General features: G+C 37.4%; 1 protein-coding gene across 1 annotated transcript in view; it reads right to left on the bottom strand.

Moving 5' to 3' along the window:
- The window catches only part of tpk1 (thiamin pyrophosphokinase 1), a 45,481-nt gene extending 25,287 nt beyond the window's left edge, over positions 1-20,194 (bottom strand). Inside the window, exons 1-4 of the mRNA XM_015037854.1 lie at positions 19,788-20,194; positions 17,672-17,767; positions 9,253-9,399; positions 4,941-5,049 (exon numbers count right to left, since the gene is read on the bottom strand). Of these exons, the coding sequence (XP_014893340.1) occupies positions 4,941-5,049; positions 9,253-9,399; positions 17,672-17,767; positions 19,788-20,144 (709 nt within the window). The 5' untranslated portion in view covers positions 20,145-20,194. The remainder of the gene's footprint in view (positions 1-4,940; positions 5,050-9,252; positions 9,400-17,671; positions 17,768-19,787) is intronic.
- Between the last annotated feature and the right edge of the window lie 1,199 nt (positions 20,195-21,393).

Genomic DNA, 21,393 nt, shown 5'->3' with positions numbered 1-21,393 from the left:
CACCCCCCTCCCTTTCTTTTTTTCGGGACCCCCCCCCCAATTTTTCTTCTTTTTTAAAAAAAAAAAAAAAAAAAAAAAAAAAAAAAACATACATGGCTGGCTGTTTGCAAAGTCATGGGGGGAAAAAAAGCAGCGTCGCCCATTGCTGTTAAGATAAAATGTCTTTAAAGTTAAGCTGTCGATACACACGAATCCACTAAAAATACTGAACTAACACCTTAATTACAAAACGGAAGTCCGGCAGATCCTGACGTATAGAAATTTTAAGATTGCGAGTTGTTGGTTAATAGCACATCAGTATTAAACTGTTAATCTTTCGACAAAATATACATGTTATGTCTTTCAATTCAAAATACTTTCCTTGAGAAGATGGGAATAAGGGATCCTGCAGACATGTCCTGTCTGCATTTCACAATTTAAATAATGTTCGCTAGAAATTACATTTGGAAACGTGACCCAGAGCTAGCACACAAATTCAACAACCCAACTCAAATATATGTACAATTAAAAGCTTGTTTATGAATATATGGACCAAACTATCGGCATATCATCTGCTGAGCACGCATGCACGCACGCACGCACGCACACGCACACAGTGATTGCATTTACTGATAGTTTCCAGAGGGGGGAATTTAGGATTAATGATAGAAAATTAATGTAACATGCAAAACGGTGAGTTTCTCAGCTGTCACAGTCCCTCCTAATGAGAGGAGAGAGATGGCAGGAGTGTGAGAGAGAGGCAAAAAAAAAAGAAGGGAATAACAGTAAACTAGTTGGCTGTAAAAACAGGAAACAAAAGTGTGGAAAGAGAGATGGGTGTGAATTATAACAGAATGAGAGTGATAGCCTTGTTAACACGTACCAGATTCAAGCCAACTGAGATGCATCCATCTCTCCAGCTGCATTTTACTACTATACACACCGAAGAATAATTACTAAAGTTACTACATCATAAAATTGTTATTTTTACTACCCTGCAGTCACATCATTATTCAGTAGCACATACCAATCCTTTGGTATTATTACCGCAATGCAGACATATCATTAGACACAATTCTCTTGAGCCACTAGTGCAGAGGCTTCCTATCCTTCCTTTGTAATTGTAGAAATGACGGCTCCTTCTTTGTCTGGACTCCCTAATTACAAAGCAACATTCCAGAGAAAACATGCGAGACTAATGAGGCGAAAACTAACAGGTTTAAACACAGATTCTAATCCGCTGCATGTTTTCGTTAACTTCCAAAATGTTCAAAACGTTAATTTCCAATTGGCATTTTATGAAACATTAACTTTTGTTTTTTAGGTTGGTGTTGAATCCAAAACAATAACATGATTAATAGTAGTTTGGAAAAACAAACAAAACAAATCTCAAAAAGTATTAATCAGACTTCTTTGTTTGTTTGTTGTTTTTTTGATTTTTATTAATTTATGTTTGTGCTTTTTGGATTATATCTTATAAGTGAGCCTCCGTCCATGGATCCATCAAACCATCAACCATCGAGCAACCAGGGAAGCTAGAAGTCATGATCCTCTTAAAGTAAAGACATCCTGCATTTTCCAAACACTGTGCTACTTAAAATTATAATTTAAATTTATTGCTACTAATTAATCTGTAAAACGCTGGTGCGTCGTCATTCCTTTTACAAACAATTAAATGTTTTGTGAAGTTCATGTTTTCTGATTGATGTTAAGTGTATAAGACCAAATATGAAAAATAAGCTTGTTAAATCAAAGAGCAAAACAAAAAATGCTTCTTTTTTTCTTTTTTTTTTAAATGACTGATGCTTGTCAAACATTTATGGTGCGTCGTCGCAGCTTTGCTTCAAGAATGGATTGTTACATTCACTCGAAGTTATGCTCATTATTTTAGCAAAGTAACTGTGACACAGGTTAAGCATAATGAGCGTGCTACTTTAAGGAACAATTTAACTAACAGAGCAGGGACATTTTTTACCCATAAGTTATTTCCTAAAACACAGAGTTTGTATTTCCTCCCACTGCATCGATGTTGACCAACATCCCGATGCGCAAATCACTGTATGAGAGAAACTCCGGTTGTGAAAATAACTTTTTTTTTTTTTTTTTTTTTTTTTTTTTTTTTTTAGCAAACGCCTACATAACCCTTGAAATATTACACCCTTGAAATTACACTTTGCAATTTAGATCAATTCAAAGACACCGCAATGAAATCCAAAGTTGTTTGTAAATGAAAGGGGTCATTTCCAGAGGTAAATTCGTGCCCTAATAATCTGTTTTTACTTGGTAAATGCTGAGGAAATGGAGTGAGGCTAAAGAGGAGTCTCGGATAACTACTCTGGCTGCTGAAATAGGTACCTGCAGTCGAAACATGTCTGTTAAAAGCCATTATTACAATCTATGATATTAGACTGTGAATGAACTGAATGTGTTGATGGCATGCCAAAGGAAAAAGACTTTGCGGTAAGAGATATTCTTCTATACAGAATGAACACACTTTACCTAAGAAATGTAGCTGTTGTCTACCATTTTAAATAATTTTTTTTTTTCATTTAGTCCAAACAGTCAGAGACCGAATTAATTAATATCTTGAAATATGTTAATCGGAAAGATATATACATATCCACATATTTGGCCTTATATGCTTATCCTTAAAAACCTATGTTTATACATAAGGTTACCGTCATAAAATTGTGATTTCCCTTTACCGAGACGATTCCTCAGATGGCTGAACTCTTGGGTTGTTTTTTTTCTAAAATTGCATGTCCAGTCTGATTCCTGTAACACAACGAGGGGTGGGGCTGCAGGTGTTAAGCTCATATGTAATTAAAAGTGAATTTACCACAAAGCTACAGTGCAAGACTACATGATTTGGTAAAGTAATGACTTGTCTTAGCATGAGAACTCATTAGGGTTCTGCTGTCCTTTGGTAATTGAATTTACATCAGAAGATAAAAAAAAAAAAAAATGCAAGATAAGTGTGGACAGAGTGTCGGGATTTTAATATACCTGATTGACAGAGTACACTAATAGAAATCCACGTGAGCAGAACTGGTTTACCTAATTGCCACTTAGTTAATTAGCTTTAATGGGTTTACTCACCACCATTATGTTCCCATACACATTTCCTTACGGGGTTTTTCTTTTTTCTTCATAAACGTGGTTTATTTGTCAGCAATATTCACATGTTTTCAATATTGCTTTTTGGGGGAACAATTCCTAGAGAACTATAGCTGATTACTCCTGTCACAACTTTCGCTGCATGATCCATATGTGGAGCCAGCAGTAGTTCTGACCTCCTGGCAAAAATTCCCCAGAATATGAACTGTATTATCCTACATCCCAGAGCAGCTGGCAGTGGTCTTTCTGTGGCCTTTATATCATACAGGGCTAAATCCCCAAATCTCACTCACCCTGCTAGTTTCTGGCCACTGGTTTTGAAATGTTTCTAGGACACTTAGCTATTAGTTCTCTGAATGTATATAGGTATGTTCTACTTTATTACAGAGAAAATGTAAATTATAGATGAACAAGAAGAAGAAAAAAGTGATCAAATTAACCAAAGGCAAGGTTATTCCAACTTCTCTTGGGCATTTTCCTACAGTGAAATAAACTGAAGTGAAATGCTTGCAGAATAAATGCCAATTAACACATGTCATCACATCTATATGAACTGATGTCAAATGTTATGTTCACTTTCAATGAACTCTACCCTTAAATGAAGAAACAAATTTGAATAAAGCAAGCCATCTCCTTTCGACGAGCAAGGCTGCTGCAGGTAATATGTACGTTTTTCTTCACGGAGAAGTTTCAAATAAGTGTGGGTCACTCAAAAATGTTGAGAAGTTGAGAAGCTGCATTTAATTCGCAGCACAGCGGGAAAAAAAAAAACAAAAACATACTGCTGTCAAAACAAACTCACAAACCGGAGTGGTGCAATCAGCCTACTGTACATACACAAGTCAAAATTGAAGAGAAAATTATGTCCTAAATTTTAGTTTAATATTCTGGTCCTTCCCTCAAACCCCAGAAGGAAATCATTACTTCTAGCCTTCTAAATATGCATGTGGTTAATTATGCATCTTGTTACCACTGGCTAATCTGCATAAGACTCTCATGTATTAAGTCCCTCTCATTACCATTCAGAAGGCCATCTCACAGGTGTGCCAAGTAAGTGCACTGTACAACATATTGTAGCCAAAAAAAAAAAACTAAAAAAAAAAAAAAAAAAAACACAAACACACACCAACAAGGAGTCGATAAACAAGGCGGGAAGTGCAAGCGCATATGAATATTCAAACGTGTACAACGACATGATCAAACAAGCAGACGTGTGCTCGCTCGAGCGTGCAGGCTCCTAAAAATGTACACGTGCACATACAGGCGGGAGCAGTGGACACCCACCAAGAAGCAGACACATTATGCAACCCTGGTGACAGAAGGTCCAGGTTCCCTTGAATGGGTGGCAGTTCAGCCTGTGCCAACTCATTAAGAGCACAGCTGGCCATGTGGGTTGGAGTGGAGTAAAACCACAGGGGTCCTCAGATGAGCTTCCAGTAGATTTTCACACAATTGTCAAGAAGACAAAAAGCTCTTTGAGGCGCGTTGTGTATCATTTGCAAATGAAACTTGTTCAAAACCGCAGAATCACTTGACTGAGGCAAATTAAGCACCTGTAAATCAGTGCCTCTCTTTTGCTTGTAGGAATGCATCGAGTGTTAATGGGGGGTGGGGGGGGGAGAAAAAAACAAGCCTGGATCTTGTATTTACTTTGCAAAACAAGCATTAAAGTCTTCAAGCCTCGAGAAGATATAAAGAATATTTTCATTCGCTGCAAACTTCAAACACTCGAGTTTATCCCATGCCGCTACACTGGCTTTACTGTATGTAAACTGAAGATGCGAAGCTGCTTATGTAAAGCAAGCAGGAGCGTAATAACAGCTTGTAAACAGGAAGGGACTCACCCAGGTTCCATTTGAGTCCTGTGGTGACTGTCTGGCAGGGTCCACCTATAGGAATGAGGCTGCACCACTCTCCCTCCAGGCCGGTGTTTACCCCCAGTCTGTGGATGCCCTGCAAACACGTTGCATGAATGATGTGAATCGGTACGCACCCGGATACTGCACACGAATGCAATGAAAATGTGGAGCAGGACTCCTTGAACCGCTTTATTCCTGACTCAGCTACCACACTCACTCGCCAAGGTTTCATTAAAATAAGTGATTGCTCTTGTCAGAACTGTAGGCCTTGTTTTACTTCTCAAAGTTTAAACTGATCTTGACATGTTGAATTAGTTTTTGAGCCACAAATCATCTTAGAGATAGCTTTAACTACATTTTTGAGCAGCTTTAATCTGACATTTCACAGTAAGTAAACAAGTACAGTTTATTCAATAGCATCTTTAAGAAATATTAAAGATGCTATTGAGAAATTGTTGCCAGTGTCGATATGGTATTGTATGTTTGAATGAACATTAAAAGGAGGCCTATTTCTGAGGGATATTGCTCATGAAATGTTTTGTGTAGAAAAAAAAAAAGCATTTGCAACATTTCTAAATGCCACTCTCCTCTTCAAGAAACGAGTATTGGGAGACCAAAATAAAGATAATCACATAATATAGGTGGAAGTAAGTGTCCAACTTCTAGGGCTCAAATAAAGCCACATGCCAGAATATAGAAAGGTCAAAAACAAAGTTTGGTTATAAGGTGCTTTGTAAAGGTTTTCAGACATTTTTTGAAGAGTGATAGTGCACTCTACAAAACTAGCTTTCATGGGAAAGTTGCGAGAAGAAATTCATTGTATGGAGATAGTTACAGTAAGTCAAAATTCCAAGTTTGGAAGCTGGTACATAAGGATTTACAGTAAATATATGTATAGTTAAAGCATAAGTTGATTCTATTGATATGTGATTGAATCCAAATGCATTCAAATGCTGCAGGATATATCATAAATGCATTATTATCGCAATGTTGATGTGGCGCATAATAGTTTTGAAAAGGTTTAGTTGTACTGTAGTACTTTGTGACTCTTATAATTACACTGTTGTAAATTCAAACTTATCAAGCTAGAGCCATTCAGCCTGCTGGACGGAGCCTCACTGCAATAGATGCCCAAACCTGACCTGGATGACATCACTGAAGGTCAAACTGAGTCTGAGTGGAGTTAGAATAATGGAGATTTACTAAAACTAACGACCTCACTACAATATTTAACAATAACACCAAAGCTTTTCTACTACTGTGTGGCCGTGTTACAATCCACACTTAAAAACCATGTATTATTTTTGTTGAGTTTACACCTTGTGTTGGTTATCACATGGAATTCCAGTGCAATATGTCACAGTTGTAATGAGAAAACAATTTAAGAGGCATGAATGATTTTGCAAGCTGTCGTTTCTTGAGTATGGAATGCTTCTGGTGCTACGTTTTAAAGCAATGTACTTATAGCAACATCAGTCATCTAAAAGTATAAAAGTGCCATAGATGAACACAACAGGCACGTGTTATGTGTGTTACACAGACAGAAAGGGAATGCGTGAGGAACAGGTATAAAAGGCAAAATTATAATAACATAATGGACAACTTTTGCAACAACAATGTCTCATAGGCATTTTGAATAGCTCAATTGCTAAATTCTGTTGAGTAACTAAGCAAATACTGAAGATATTATAAGGGCAACAGGTTTAATACCAGTATAATGGAAGTCACATGATGATTAAATTAAAGGTCGCACAGGCCACAATGTTATAATTTCTAATTGAACAAAGAAATTAGAACTTATCATGCAACTACAAGCTGTAATTTGGCAAATTAAATACCACAACAGTTATGAATTACATTAAACATACGTTGAACGACGAGGCGGAAGAGCGACAGATACTGTTGTAAAAATGTCCTTGCTGTGCAGACGGTGTAACACACACACACACACACACATTGGCAGAACTTGTCATCCTGGGCTCACTTCTGTATTTATTTACACTTTTTATTTAAATGCTAAGTCTTTGCTTAGTTTATTCCAGCAGAGAGGCTTGGATGATTTAACACTGCTCGAGTATCACATTTCATCTTTTACATCAGCCGCCTCACTGACAAGCCTTCAAAGAGCAGCGAGTAAATAAGGCTGTAGTTTAAAGCTTGAACCAGCATGCTGGACTGAATTATATACGAGATCGGACAGATGCATCGTTGCACATTGTGTCCCACAACACACAGAGCGGGGAGCCCCCCAGACCCTCTACGGAGGGTGGCTCACATCTCGGAGTAAATATCACTCTGGTTAACCGAGTCTCAGTAAAGCACATCGCCAGAGAGAAGCAAACCTAGCTCAGCGCACCTTCTGTCCTTATGTTATTTATTTATGAGACTCGAATTAAGCAAATTTAGCACTACCTCGAGACTGAGACTGATTAAAACATCCTCCTGTTCTGCAGAGTCTCAGAAAGAAAGTGTCTCTACCCATAATTTAATAGAAGATATGATAATTTTTGCAGTGCTCCGAGACTGCGATCGAAAACACACGACTTCTGCATATTTCCTGGTGGCATAATTAGATTAAGAAACCTTATTTGGGAATCGAATAAAATAAGACAAACAGGTGCAACCTTGATTCAATTTGAGCTTATTTGTGGTTCACAGATTCAGAGATTTAATCAGAAATAATGAAACCTAAAGAATTTACTGAATAAAACATGAGGGATAACGGGAAGGATTTCACCTTTTTATTGAGGGTTTAACGTTTATAGAGTACATTTTGGGGACATTTTATTGTATGGAATAAGACTTGTGAGACTGTTTGGCAGCAAACACCTCAAATACATTTGTAACTTGAGCAAACAGCGGTGGGCTTTTCGAAGGTTGAGCCCACCTTCATGTACAGGAATGTGAGGCGCTGGCGAATTGGAGCTGCGCTGACAAACAAGCTTAATTTACCCTCGCTGAAGTTCAGATTAATTGGAGGTGTTGAGGTATGAAGCAGCAAATGACAACACGCCTTTAGAATAATGACAAGAAGTATGACGAGAGAAGGCAGGAGAGCGGGGGTTTGCTTTTGTCATCGGAAGGCATCACAGTTAGTTGTTTGTCCCAAAGACTTCAGAAAGGAGCAACTCAGCAGAGAGGTTGAGTGGCTGTGGGTTCAACGCATGTTCTAAAAGGCAGGTGTTAAGCCCACTTGTAAACTCAATCATCGGCGGAGCATGAGAAAGTGGCTGGCACAGAAAAAAAAAAAAAAAAAAAAGAGAGAGAAAAGAACAATTTGAGTGGCATCAGGAGAGACTCCAACTCTTACATTCACAACAGCAAATTGGGACATTACACAAGCAGAGCAGTGTGTAGATGAGTGAGAAAGTGAGAGTGTGCATGCGTGTTTTTGTTCTTGAAGTGATTATTCGACGGAAAAAAAAAAAGAAACAAAGCTTTCAACTCTCTAATCAAGGTAGAAACAGAGCAAAGAAAAACATTTTTTGAGGGAGAATAGAAAATAGGGAGAGCGCCTGGGAGATGGATGATTTGGAAGTTGTTAAGGGGCAGTGTTAGCCTCGTTTGAAGAAAATAGATTCTGAGCCTGCTTATGTATGCAGTAATTATATGCATCTTATAGGGAACATATGGTTATGTATAATAACACCACGATAAAAGTTCAGGTCTTTGGAGGCTGTCATTACAGAAATATAAGACTTTCTTCCACAGAATAGGTTTATTGCTTTACTTTTGCTGCAACTAACTGTTGCAGCAAAAGTGTTGGCTGGTTTAGGAATCTATTTTTCATACACATTTTGAAAGCAAAAGAAAAAAATTAAAAATAATTTATTTGCTTTTAAATGGTAGCAACAATTATTATTTTATCTGCTAAAGCAACACAAAATAATGATTGGTACAGCTGTAATAAAGTTAACTTTAGTCATTATATATATATTCCTATTTTGAAACACAGATCTAAGCAAAAATATAGAATAAATACTTGCTAAGTTTATTAGTAGTTTCCAATTAGTAGTTTATTATTACCTTTTTCTGTTCTACTCCATATAGTGAAACACTGGGATGTTAATTTAATATTAACTGATTCATTTTTATCATTGCAGGTTTTGAACTGTAATTCTCCAAAGACTAACCATCAATGCTTTTTGTTAGTAGCTTGGTATTGATGTGAAGCCAGGTTTAAAGATTATACTAGAGAAACAATCAGAGGAAATGATAATTAGAATGAATGAGCAGTGGATTATTTGTAAAAACAACAGGACATAATGGAAATAAGCCAGAAATACAATTTACTTACGGGTCGGAGTAAGTATGCCAAGCTCGTTTCCTGTATGATCAAAACAGGCAGCTGTGTCATGGACTGAGCATGAAAGAGCGTCTCAACCGATGCCATGGTTTGGTCAAATCTCCCTGCTAGCCCACCCAGCGTCACTATGGTGTCCACCTGTGAAGAGAATTGAACGACGGGGAGCATTTCTGAACTTTTGTCATGATGTACCCGTTTGTTAGAAAGTAATAGAGCTGGCGACAGGAGGCTTCAAGTCAATTTACTGTCGCTAAACCTTACCACCATGTTCCACCTGTTAAAAAAGCTTTTACATCACATCATTTAACCTGAAGGTATATTACTTTCTAAAAAAAAAGATAGATGTAAAAAATATAAATCTAAGTGGCTTTCTATTTCCAAGTATTACTCGCTGGAGCCGAGAAACCAGAATCTGATCAAACAATGGACAATTATGTCAAAACATCCAGTCGTGTAAATGAGTTCCCCGAGTCAATTCAGGAGATTAAAATATTAGGTGCAAATCAATGGAGCTAGATTATATAGCATGTCAATTTTGAGCCACTTGTTCGCTTAACCACCTTATTTACTGTTCTCAGCAGTTCTATCTTTACACTCCCCAAGCAGTCTGCGCGAGTGCTGACAGCCCTAAAGCCCAACAGAGTATAGAGGGCAAAGGAGCTTTCACAGGCTGATGACTGCCAGTCACACCAGCAACAAAAATGAACCAAGTTCCGTCAATCACACACACACACACATACACGCACACACGCACACACACGCCGATGTTTTTTACTTTTCCATTTTCATTACCTTTTTAAAAGTTCAGCAGCATTGGCTAGCCTGCAGCAAAACAAAATTTTAGATGACTTCATGGGTAGGAAAATAAAATACACCCCACTTTTTCAACAGTTTATAACAAGAAAGCACTTGGTTCTTTTTTGTAAAAGTACTACAAAATTAAAATTGTCAATATAAACAATGGCACAAAAAAATAAATCATTAAGTTTTTATTAGGAAACACCAGCTGAATTATCTAAATGGATATGTACTTTTGGCTTTCACTTGTATGTTTTTTTTTTTTTTTGGTTCCATTTTGTTTTGCTTGTTTGTTTTATGTTTGCACAAGTCTAGTCCAGTTCAACTCTAACTATAAAAGTAACAAGTTTCACCATTATAATTAACACTTGATATACACTTCCTCACAAATGTTGTCTTCATAAACGCCTTTATTTTTCATGGTCAAAAATTTGCCCAGTGAAAATGTGACGCCTCCACCTTATCCATAAGTTTTGCTCCAAAATAGAAAATACTTCTCACTGGTATGTCTCTGATTTGGAACAGATTTGTGCATTCTCTTAGATACGCGCACTTTGACATGAAAACCCTGCAAGCGTTACCTTCAGACTGTCTGATGAAAGTTAAAGGCTCTCGGAAACTTCTTTTTCCAGGAGACTGTCTGCGCTTGATCTTTTTATATCCTTTACCAAACTCCTAGACATCTGCAACCTTTTTTTTTCTCGAGGGTTTGGAAAACATGTCAGATCTTGGTATGATGACCTCATCCATTTCAGCAGTAAAGAGAATTTGGTATTGAATATGTCAGTGGTTTTAAATAACACTGCTTATAATCACCGGCAACAAACTTTGATATCTTATTCGCTATGAGCTTATGGACACGAAGAGGTAAAGACTGATTGGGTTCAATTTGCTTGATATGCAGGGGAAAACATTTGTTAAAAAAAAAAAGTTAGCAGTTTTCTTGGAACATTTTTTTTTTTTTTTTACTACAACCCGTATCAGTAAAACATCAGTAATTTGTTATAATTACATATGTTCTGCTTCTTCTCCTTTCAGTGTGAATGCATTAACCTATTTTAAGTTATTGCAGAATGACCTCCAAAATCTCACTTTGTCAATTTGATCATTTCACCTTATCAATTCATCAGTGAAAAACAAACAAACAAACAAAAAAGCTCAGATGAAACTAAGGGGAAATAAATTATCGGACTAAATGTGTCACAAGTTACTTCCTCACTCGGGAGATGGAGTTAAAACAAAACAGAGTGCTGAGATTTAGGTTATTTCAACATCTGGCTGACACCCGCGCGTGATGAAACATCGCCTAAGCTGTAAACAACAAGGCTTGATAAACAAACTCCCCTCTGTGAGGGAGACGCACTGACAGAGATGGGAAGGTTCAAAAAAATGCTAATCTTGCCGATAAACCCTTCACTGTGATTTGGTAAAGATTACAAAATCGCAGGGCAAACTGCATCAACCCACGGACAGAAATGTATCCAAGTACGCAAGACATCATTTCCAAATATTTCAATCTTGAATCATACGATCATGAAGCGTCTTATAAACTTTTGTTTAATGCAATCAAGCTACCTGAGTGGAGTAAAATAGAAACCTTTCCGGTTACATTTTCGGAATGTGACGGACATGTTTTTCACTCTTTGTTATGCTCCAGTGTCCACTTAATGTTGGCAATAAGCTGACTACCTGAACGTGGCTAAAACATAACAAGTTGAGGACAGTAAATAAATTGCTTGCATAAAGTAGCTCCACTTGATATTATGGAGTGTAGGCGAAAACCAACACTTGTTTTATACATGTGCTCATCAGGTCCAAGCTGCAGAATTTGTTTTCCTCTGCGTCTCCAATTGCAGCTGCATGTTTCCAAGCAAGTCTATTGGCCAAGAATTTCACCGAATACACTCGTGCACTATAAATGACAAAAACAATCGCTAAACCAAAGCTGGTGGTTGTGTGATGATCTCAAAGTAAGATCAGAAAGTGGTTACAGTGTAAAGTTGCTTTCTGAAGTTAATGGAATGCGACGTCTTTGCACCCAAACTGCACATCATACATGTAGTAAATAGCAAGATTAAGGCCACAGAATATACTGGAAAAACCACCACGTTTCCTTTCATTAGACACACCTGTCCAATTGCTTCTCAACAGAAATGGTGAGTCAGCCAAACACCTGCAAGGCAGGAAAGAGGGCTTGAGTTAATTTGAATGTGCCATGGTGATTTGAGGACAGACGACCTTGTTTGACTCATCTACTGGGATCTTTATTCACAAATCTCACTTGGGTTTCAAGACAACAGTGAAAAACAGAGAAAATATCCAGTGTGTAGCGGTATAGTGGGGGGAAAAAATGCCTTGATAATGTCAGAGCTCAAAGACGAACGGCCATACTAGTTCAAAATGACAAAACAACAATAAGACTTTTAATAACCACTCATTGCAATAAAAGTAGATGGAGTGCCATCACTGAAGGCACAACACATTAAATCTTCAAGACAGAAGCGGCAACTGGTGCAGAAGACCACACCAGTTGCTACTTCTGTCAGGAAAGACGAGGAAATATAGAGTTAACAAAGGACTAGCATAATTAAACAATAACAGAATGGGAAATTGTGTCTGGTGTGATGGATCAAAGATTTAAGTTACTGGTGATAATGTGATGCTGTGAGAGATATTTTCCTTTTACTCTTTGTGTTCCTTAGTACTGTGAAACACTAAAAACTAATGAATCTGAATGGGTTTTTTTTGTTGTTTTCAAATGTGAATATCCACAGCTGCCCCAGTTAGGAATATTTCTCTAAATACGAATGCATAGCATGTCATTAGCCTGTGTGTAATCTAGAGACCAAGGCAAACTGCTCTGTGCCTCTTACACAAAGGCTACATGTGTGCTCTTTGTTATTTTTTCCCCATTTCTCCAGAGCCACTAATAAGATGTGTGCAATGTTTGAAAAAAGAGCAATGCTTCATAGCACAGCATAACCCAAACAATTCTGATTCATGCTTCATAACTACAGTGTTATGGGACCTTACATGTTAAAAGGAGAAGCAGGTGTTTATGAACTGACATCTTTTCAATTCCCCGTATGGAAATAGTGACACGAGTAACTCCTGAACTTCTAGGGAGTTATGTGTGGGTTAACGGTAATGTTGTAATTTGGGATTGTTGTCTTTGGCTTCGGGTCTATTGCAGAATGAATCACAGCTGATGTTTTTGCCTCAGAAAAGCTGAGTTCATTTGTCATTTCTTGTGTTGAAAATGACTGTGATTTTAAGAGCTGAATGTTGGTGGGAGGGTTTGAAAAAATAATTTCAATTTCCATTACTTTTAATGGAAAATACACATTTTCAAGAAACAAGATACCGTTAGAATTAATTAAATTTGCATTGAGCGTTAGCAACCAACCAGTGTGCATATATTATGGGCACTTTCAGCAGAACAAAATCACAAAGTCACTAATAAAATCTACTGGTTTCTTGAGGATATGAAAGAGTTCACTCCAATTGCCTCCATGGTCACCAAACTGACAAATCTACAGTAAATGTGTGATGCTATTGTGTCACTATGGACCAAAATCAATTGAATGTATATTGTCAATGCAATATTGATACTGCAAAGGACCCTTTGGGATGAAATGCCTGCTGCGCTGAAAGCATGACATGCGAGAAAGATATTGGTGAGAAAAAGATGAATTCATCACCACTTTTATCATCATTATTTCCTAATATTGTGCAGTCCTAATTTAGCTCCTGCAAAGCTCACAGCAATTTCCAAACCCCTAAGCACCAAAGCCTTTAGGGGAGTGCCAGTTAAACAGGAGTAAATAGAGTTTACCGTTTAATTTTAGCTTCATTTAAAATAGATGTAAAGTTGCTCAAAAAAATTCACACAGCTACGAGAGAAAGGCTATAAACACAGCTTCTCATGAGAATGAATAGAGACAGGGTGACAAAGAAAGACAGAGAGAAAGACATTGTGCATTGGGCCTCAAGTTTCAACAAATAATTAGCTCAATCTTCACTTTACTTGCATTTTACTGGCGTTTGGAAACAACAACGCGGGACAGTGGCTCAGTAGAGTGGTTGGCTTGCAATCCAAAAGCTGTGAGCTCCCAGTCATATGTTGATGAGCCCCTGGGCAAGGCACTAAACACTGGTCTGCGTATCAGAATAGATGCACGTTATTGGGTGCAACTGGGTAAATGTGGCCCTAATGTAAGGTGCTTTGAGTGAAGAGAAAAGCACAAAATACATTTTGCCCTTTTATCATTTGTAATGGGCATTATTTAAAAATCTGAGCTTGTTTGTTTATTTCTTCTTTGTATTTGTTCACTAAAATCAACCCACAAACCAGGGCAAGGAATGGTATTTATGAAAGAACAAAGAACACTTCAACAAGCAGGGTGTACAGAATCAGCTTTTCTCCGTTTTGCCCGGCTGAAGGAGTCGGATCAAGCAGAAAGAGGCCTGTGAGATCAACGGAGAGAATCGTTGGAAAATGAACAGATCATAGCAGAACATTAAAACACAGGGTGCTGCCTCACTGTAAGCACAGACACAAAAAAAACAGCCATTTCCAAAGCACAGGCACGGTATTAAAGAGATAAGTACCTGCAGCCAAGGTACACACATTCCAAAGAAAAAGCACCTAAATCCACGATAATCCTCCGACACGATTCCCGGGGATTTTAAAATCCTATTATTTCACTGGAATATTTCATTCTCTTAAAAGGGCTAAGTGGATTGAAATTCGCAAAGGTGAACAGAAAAGGAATGTGACATTGCATTCACTTAAATTCTTAGAGAAGTTCAGCTGTTCTAGTCCTATTTTGGGTACTAAAGAGAGCTAAAGTTCAAGTATGAGTAGTAAAGGGTAAGAAGGAAAAATCTGACGAAAAAAGATCTGTCAGCAGCAAATGATAAAAAAAAGAGAAGCATTTTGTCAACTTCCTATCTTTTGCAAACAGTCAAACTAAAAAAAAAAAAAACTTCCCTTTGTCTTTCATTAGCTTAGAAATGTGAAGTGATTGGGACACTCTGCAGTGATTGGGGTAGCACTCAACATGGTGCTTACTGTGATAAGGGAGAAAATAAAAAAAAAAGGATATATAATAAACCAAAGAGGAGAAAAAAGTGGGGGAAAAGAAAACAAGACCCAAGACATCTTATGGCTGATCACTGCGTGAATATGCAGCATCCGGCTGGACACGAGGCTCTGTTGTCTTGCGGCTTACGGCAGTAAGTAAAACCAGAATATGTCAAATATTGTATTTTAGAAGAGTCAAAAGCCCCTTTGGGTTTTATATGTAGGTGTAAGTGCACCTAATGTTATTTTAATGATATTTCTCAAACCTTATTTCTCCAGGAAATGTTGAGTGAGCTTTGGTATTTTTTTCTTCCAAAAGACTCACGTTCTTTTATTACCCATACACCCACATATCCCAGCAGGAATTTGCCATTGGTAAAACACAGTCCGACGCTTCTGACCCCTGAACATCATTTCTTTCGCACATAGAGGACTGAAAGCTTCACTTCAGGGCACTGAACAGACAGAAAGGAGGACAGCATAGCCTACTTGTTTTTACCAAGGATTCATGGTATTGGATCAATAACGACAACAATGTAACATAGGAAGATTTTCGATGGCGTTAAGCAACGGCGGTAAATAGTCAACTTCCCTGATCGTTAAATGTCCGTACAGCTTAAAACTTGATGTTTTTGCAATTAATCTTTATAAGACTTAAAACTGTAAATTAATGATATGAGAAGAGTATATAGAACTATGTTATTGTATTTCTTAAATGTCCCTTTCATTGTTCACTGATTTTATTTTATTTTTTTTTTACTAGGTTTACTGTGAAGCACTTTGTGACTGCTGTCTGACAAAAGGTGTTATTTCAGATGGAAACTCCCCAATGTTTCTCATCAGACTGATGTCGGTCTCGCAAAACAGCTAACTTCTGTCAGCATGACATTGTCTGGTAAAGCGAGTACAAACTACCATTTCCTTGTGAGGCCATCTATGTTGGGAAGTGGTCCAGTAGTTAATGCAAAAAAAAACTTCCACGAAACATAAGATTGCCATCTTTGTATTTTAAGCAGGGATCGGGTTCTAAGGCATGCAATTTCCCCCCTTTTTCCTTCTAAAAGTAACAATCGTAACAGGCTAGACAATTCAGTTTTGGTTTAATCAGAGTACAAGAAATGCGTCCAAAAGGAAAATTCTTGTCTCTGTATTCCTGAGTGGCCTTTAAGACGATGTTTGTACTGAACTTGTCTCACTGGAGACACTGATTGAACCAGGATCTTCCCAATATATTTTGCTTTTGCTGAGAGGTTGATACAGATATTTTCCACCAATTATCTGCATCAGGAAGGGAAAGAAAATATTTCACCTTCCCGAATAATATGATGATGAGACATACCTATGATGTCCGTGTGTATAATTACATGAACAAATGAATGTGGCAACTTAAAACATTTGACAAATTGGAATCCAATGTTAAACCAGACATACAGAGATCTGTAATTCTGATATCTTGGTCAGTTTCCCCATTATTTGACACAAAGAAGCCGTGTGCTTTAGGTGGGTTGAAATATACATCCACTGGCAGGCCATTAATGAACTCAGATTTGGTTTAATCTCTCAAAGTCACAACGTTACTTTCCACTTTTTCCAGCTTTGTTTAAAGGCATATTAATATTAAATTTGCGGACAGCAAGAAAAGAAAGTGAGAGAAAGTTTTATCTGAATTGATCTCAGAGATTAATGAGAGAATAAAGTGGGGATATGCAGAGGCTGTTTGTCCTGAGTTCTATTCGTCGGGTCCAAATCCCAACCTCAAAAACTCTGTTGAGTGTCTTTCTCCTTTCCCATTTCTTTTCAGTCTGTCATTAATGCTGTGGCTAAAAGTGCCACAAAATAATAGTCATAAAAAAACAAGAAGTTATGTGTTTATTTATATGTGGTGCGTAAGTATCTTGCTGTATGCTTAAGACTTATTTAAAGTGAGAAAACCAGTAGTTTTTTGTTGTCCTGTTGTGTTAACGATGTGGATTAATATTCTAAAAATTGATTTTTGGCTGGCTGACATTGCTTGTTTACATAAGAAATCAAGTAGCTTCCACCACTTTTTTTTTCTTTTTTGTGTTACAGCATTTCGGGAACAGTGGCAGGCGAGACATGACAAGTGCTGTATGAAAATATTGACGTGCACCATGCAACCCTAAAGTTAGAATCTCCTAAAGGGCTATTTCACCGTTTTAAATGGACCACAGAATAGGCAATGGTTTTTTACATAATTATCAGAAACAGTCTACAACTATTGTAAAAATCTGAAGAAGTGACATTGCGGAAAAAGACACACTGTGTCTTTTGTTTCTAGAAAAGAAAAGGCAAGCATTTTATGGCTTGATGAAAACAATATGGTTCTCTTTGCGACTAGAGGCAGCAGACAGTTTATCCGACGATCCACAAACACCCAGCTCAAGTTAAATAAAGTGTAAATAAGACATATTTGAGAAATTTTTTTAAAAAAAAAAAGAGCTGTTGTCATTTGGAAACTGGAGCAGGATGAAAAGCATGCCTGAAATGGAGCAGCGTGTAGTTTACCTGCAGCTTTCGTCTCCGTATCTCTTCCAGCATTTTTACAAGACATTTGGTGTAGTCGGTTAGATCCTGGTCAGCTGTTTCTATGAGCTCGCACCCCTATGGACACAATGACAAATTAAAACACACACGAGAGCAACAAAACATGATTCGATATTTGTACCACAACACAGACAGTAAAGGGAAAACCAAGGGAGAGATAAGGAAAAGCAGAACAAAGGAAAGAAAACAGAAAGGGAAGCAGACATGGAGAGAGGTATAAATCAGTGTTTTAGTGCTGTCTAGCTTCCCGCGGGTTGTGTTGTTGAATAATGTAGAGGTTCCAGTCAGTGGCCTTAAACTACAACATCTAGGTAAACAACCAGGCTCTGGCTTTTTCCCCCATTCCATCTCTTCTTCTCTCCACAGAGTCACTTTGCTTCTAAAATGTGCCGTCTTCCTCATATCACTGGCACACACATGCAACATCGAGTTCACACAAAACTTGCTCGCCGCACTCCGTTTGATCACATCCATCCAACCTTCACTCTCCTCCTCCTTCCATCATTTTTCCATCCCTGCTTTCTCATTGTCTCCCCCTCCCTAGTGGCTGCCTTTCTGTTCTCTCTCTTTTCCATTTATGCAGAATTATTCACCGTTTGCGGCAAATCTCTGAAGGAACGCCTCAAACTTTTCAATTGTTCTGCTTCAAAAGCATTACCATAACAGTCTGTTCTCTCTCTCTCAAAAAAAGGCATTGCTCTTTTTTTTTCTCTTTTTTTACACAACCTGTGTGATATTTCTGAAAACGGTCTACTACTAGTGATAGAGACAGATGAGGGGAAAAAGAGTGGCAAAGCTGAAGAAATCCCAAAATCTGTCATCTGGAGGTGTGTGTGTGTGTGTGTGTGTGTGTGTGTGTGTGTGTGTGTGCAGGTTGTGAGCATGTGTAAATGAGAATATGCATGCATATTTAAGTTTTAGATCTGCACCAGTAATGCATAGAGTGACACAGCACAAAGACCACACAGGCTTTGTATTTCTTTTTCTCGGAGGCAAGCGTATATGCTTGACTGATTTCCCCTGTATTAATAATTTATTGAATCGAGCCTGTAGCTTGACATTCCACTGACTAAAAACAATGGGAAGACCACCTCAAAGATTGATTTGCATTTTCTTTTTTAACCTTGGATACTTTTTGTCTCCACAGTATAGGAAAAGAAGGCAGTGAAGACTAAGATGTAGAATCTAACTAGCGGATCCTTCGGAAAATCTTTCGTTCCTGTTATGTTTAATTCATAATTAAAAAAAAAAAAAAAAAAAAACTGGCCACAAAAGATGAAGATGGCTGCTGTAAGGTCTTTTCAGACTAATTAAAATGACCTTACAAGTCAAGTATCTGCACAGAAAATTCACACCGCTACATTGACATAGTTGTATTATTACAATGTAAGTTATTTAATAATTTTACATTAGCTCACAAAAAAAAGTGAGCACATGAAATTATAGGTTAGTGGTCTTAAATTAAAAATGAAGAAGGTTACATACAGTAAATTCTCTCCATCCTATCAGTATTTCTCTCTCTCTTTTTGTTCGATTTAGGACAAGAAAGACATTTTGCTAAATCATAACACCCCAACACAATTAGTGTAAGTAGCTAAAAGGACAGATTGCCGAGTCAGTAATGAAATTTAAAATCTTTTGTCTGTGCAAATCTTGAGTTGGAATCTGTACGTTTGATTCAGCTACTTAAACTTATACGGACAAAAAATAAATTTGGTGGCACCATTGTAAGGTTGGTAAAACGTTAAAATGGAAAAAAAAAAAAAAAAGGTTCTCAAATTAAAAGTTAAAATTTTTTCCAAAATATTTCAGACTATATGAGAATATGCTACTGCAGTGAAATATACATTTATTTTAAAGTACATTTCTACCATGTGTGCCAAAATATGTGGCCAGCATTGTGTTTTGAGTTAATAAAAAGTAGTAATGTGAAGGTTTTTCAGACCTCAGAAACTATATTTAAAAGGAAACAGACAGCATATTAGGAGGTCCTTTATCCCCAGTCCGGCTGTGTGACTGCTCAAAGTTTCACTGCTTCTACATGCACAACTGTGTGCGGAAGTTTTGATCCACTCACCTTGTCTGCATAGAAAGCTTTAACCTCTGGTGTGATGGAATCAAAATCCCCACTGATGTAGTCAGGAAGAAAGCTGGATGTAAGGACAGAAAGAGATGGTGAGTGACAGAGGTAAAGGGTTAAGATCGAGAAAGAGTGCAAGTCAGAGATATAAGGGAGAAGGGGAGAGACAACATTGGGGCATGTGTCAGTTCTTTGATCTGTGCAGCGAGGGAGAAGAGTGACGCCGCCGGGGGAAGACGCCGAGACATGGAAAGTGACAGGATGATTCTCTGTGGCGCTGAGCCTGGCCCCGTCAAGCTCACAGGGCTTGCGGCAGATGTAAAGATTGATGGAAAAGCACAGCAAAGCAAACATGGCAGCATCCAGAAGCAAAAAAAAGTTTATGTTTATGCTCCTATAATTAGGTACATAGGGCCTGAAAAACTCAAACAGATCAACACTGCAGAGTAATTACAGGCTTGGGGGTAAATTTGCTCATTAGTCACAAACACTGTAATAAACAGACATGTGTCTATTGCGGTCTGGCTCTCACACATAGAAATATAGCGTGGAATAGCTGGGGAAAACAAGGTTAAACGAGTTTTATTAGAAGTTTTTTTTTTTCCCCCATTCATACAAGTATTCTTTTGACAATGATAGGCGATACTATTGGAGTTTTTAGTTTATAAACACTTCAGTGAGCAAATGAAGGATAGGAAGGAATGCAAAATGTTTATTGTATGTTTTTCAAAGTTACATATGTGGACTAATGATTGGGTTTGTCATCATATTATTGAAATGTGTCCATAATTAAAGGCTTACCAGTCACACATTCACATATTTTATTTATGTCTAATAAAATCCATCTATGAAGTTAAAATAGAGAGCTGAGAGACTGGACAGAACAATAAATAAAAGGGCAAGAAAATCAACCCAGTCACAATGCATGAAGTAGTTAAGGAATAAAAATCTGAAAAACACAACAAAAAAGTTAAAAATTATTCAAAAATAAAGTAAAATTACTCATAGCCAGAGATGAGTCATTGGTATTTTTAGATCCAACAATAAAATTCGTAGTTTGCTTACGGTGGTTAAAAAACAAACATCTACAAATATTATATTATATTATATTATATTATCACTTGTTGACAGTGAGAGATACTATAAGTTGTCAGTTCAATTCAGAATGAGAAATTGGATGATGCAGTAAGTGATGTGTGTATAGTTGCCAGCTCTACGTGAAAGTAGAGCTGGCAACTTTCAAGTAGCAACTACAATTTTTCAACTGTAATTGTAAAATTGGGTAAGATAGTCGTTAAAATCATCTGTTTCCTCAGTTTATGTGATTAAATGGCAAATAATGCTTACAGTGGACAATAAATATCAAAGCTTTTTAGGACTGACAATTAACTGCAATGAAAACTGTCCTAAAGATGGTCAGTTTTATGATTTACATATATATGGAAAACAATCGCATACCTGTAACTCTTTAAGAGTTATTGCTTGTTATTAAAGTGCCAAAGAAGGAAAAACCAAAGTGATATTTGCTTTGAGATCTTAAGAATTACCAGGATAAAGGAATTCATATTTTCAGTCAATTCTATTAGTAAGAAGAGGCAAAATT

This window comes from Poecilia latipinna, unplaced genomic scaffold, assembly GCF_001443285.1.
Source record: "Poecilia latipinna isolate Pla-1442-1.1 unplaced genomic scaffold, P_latipinna-1.0 Scaffold421, whole genome shotgun sequence".
NCBI lineage: Eukaryota > Metazoa > Chordata > Actinopteri > Cyprinodontiformes > Poeciliidae > Poecilia > Poecilia latipinna.
The sequence above is the reverse complement of the archived record's forward strand: the minus strand, read 5'-3'. Positions and strand labels throughout refer to the sequence as shown.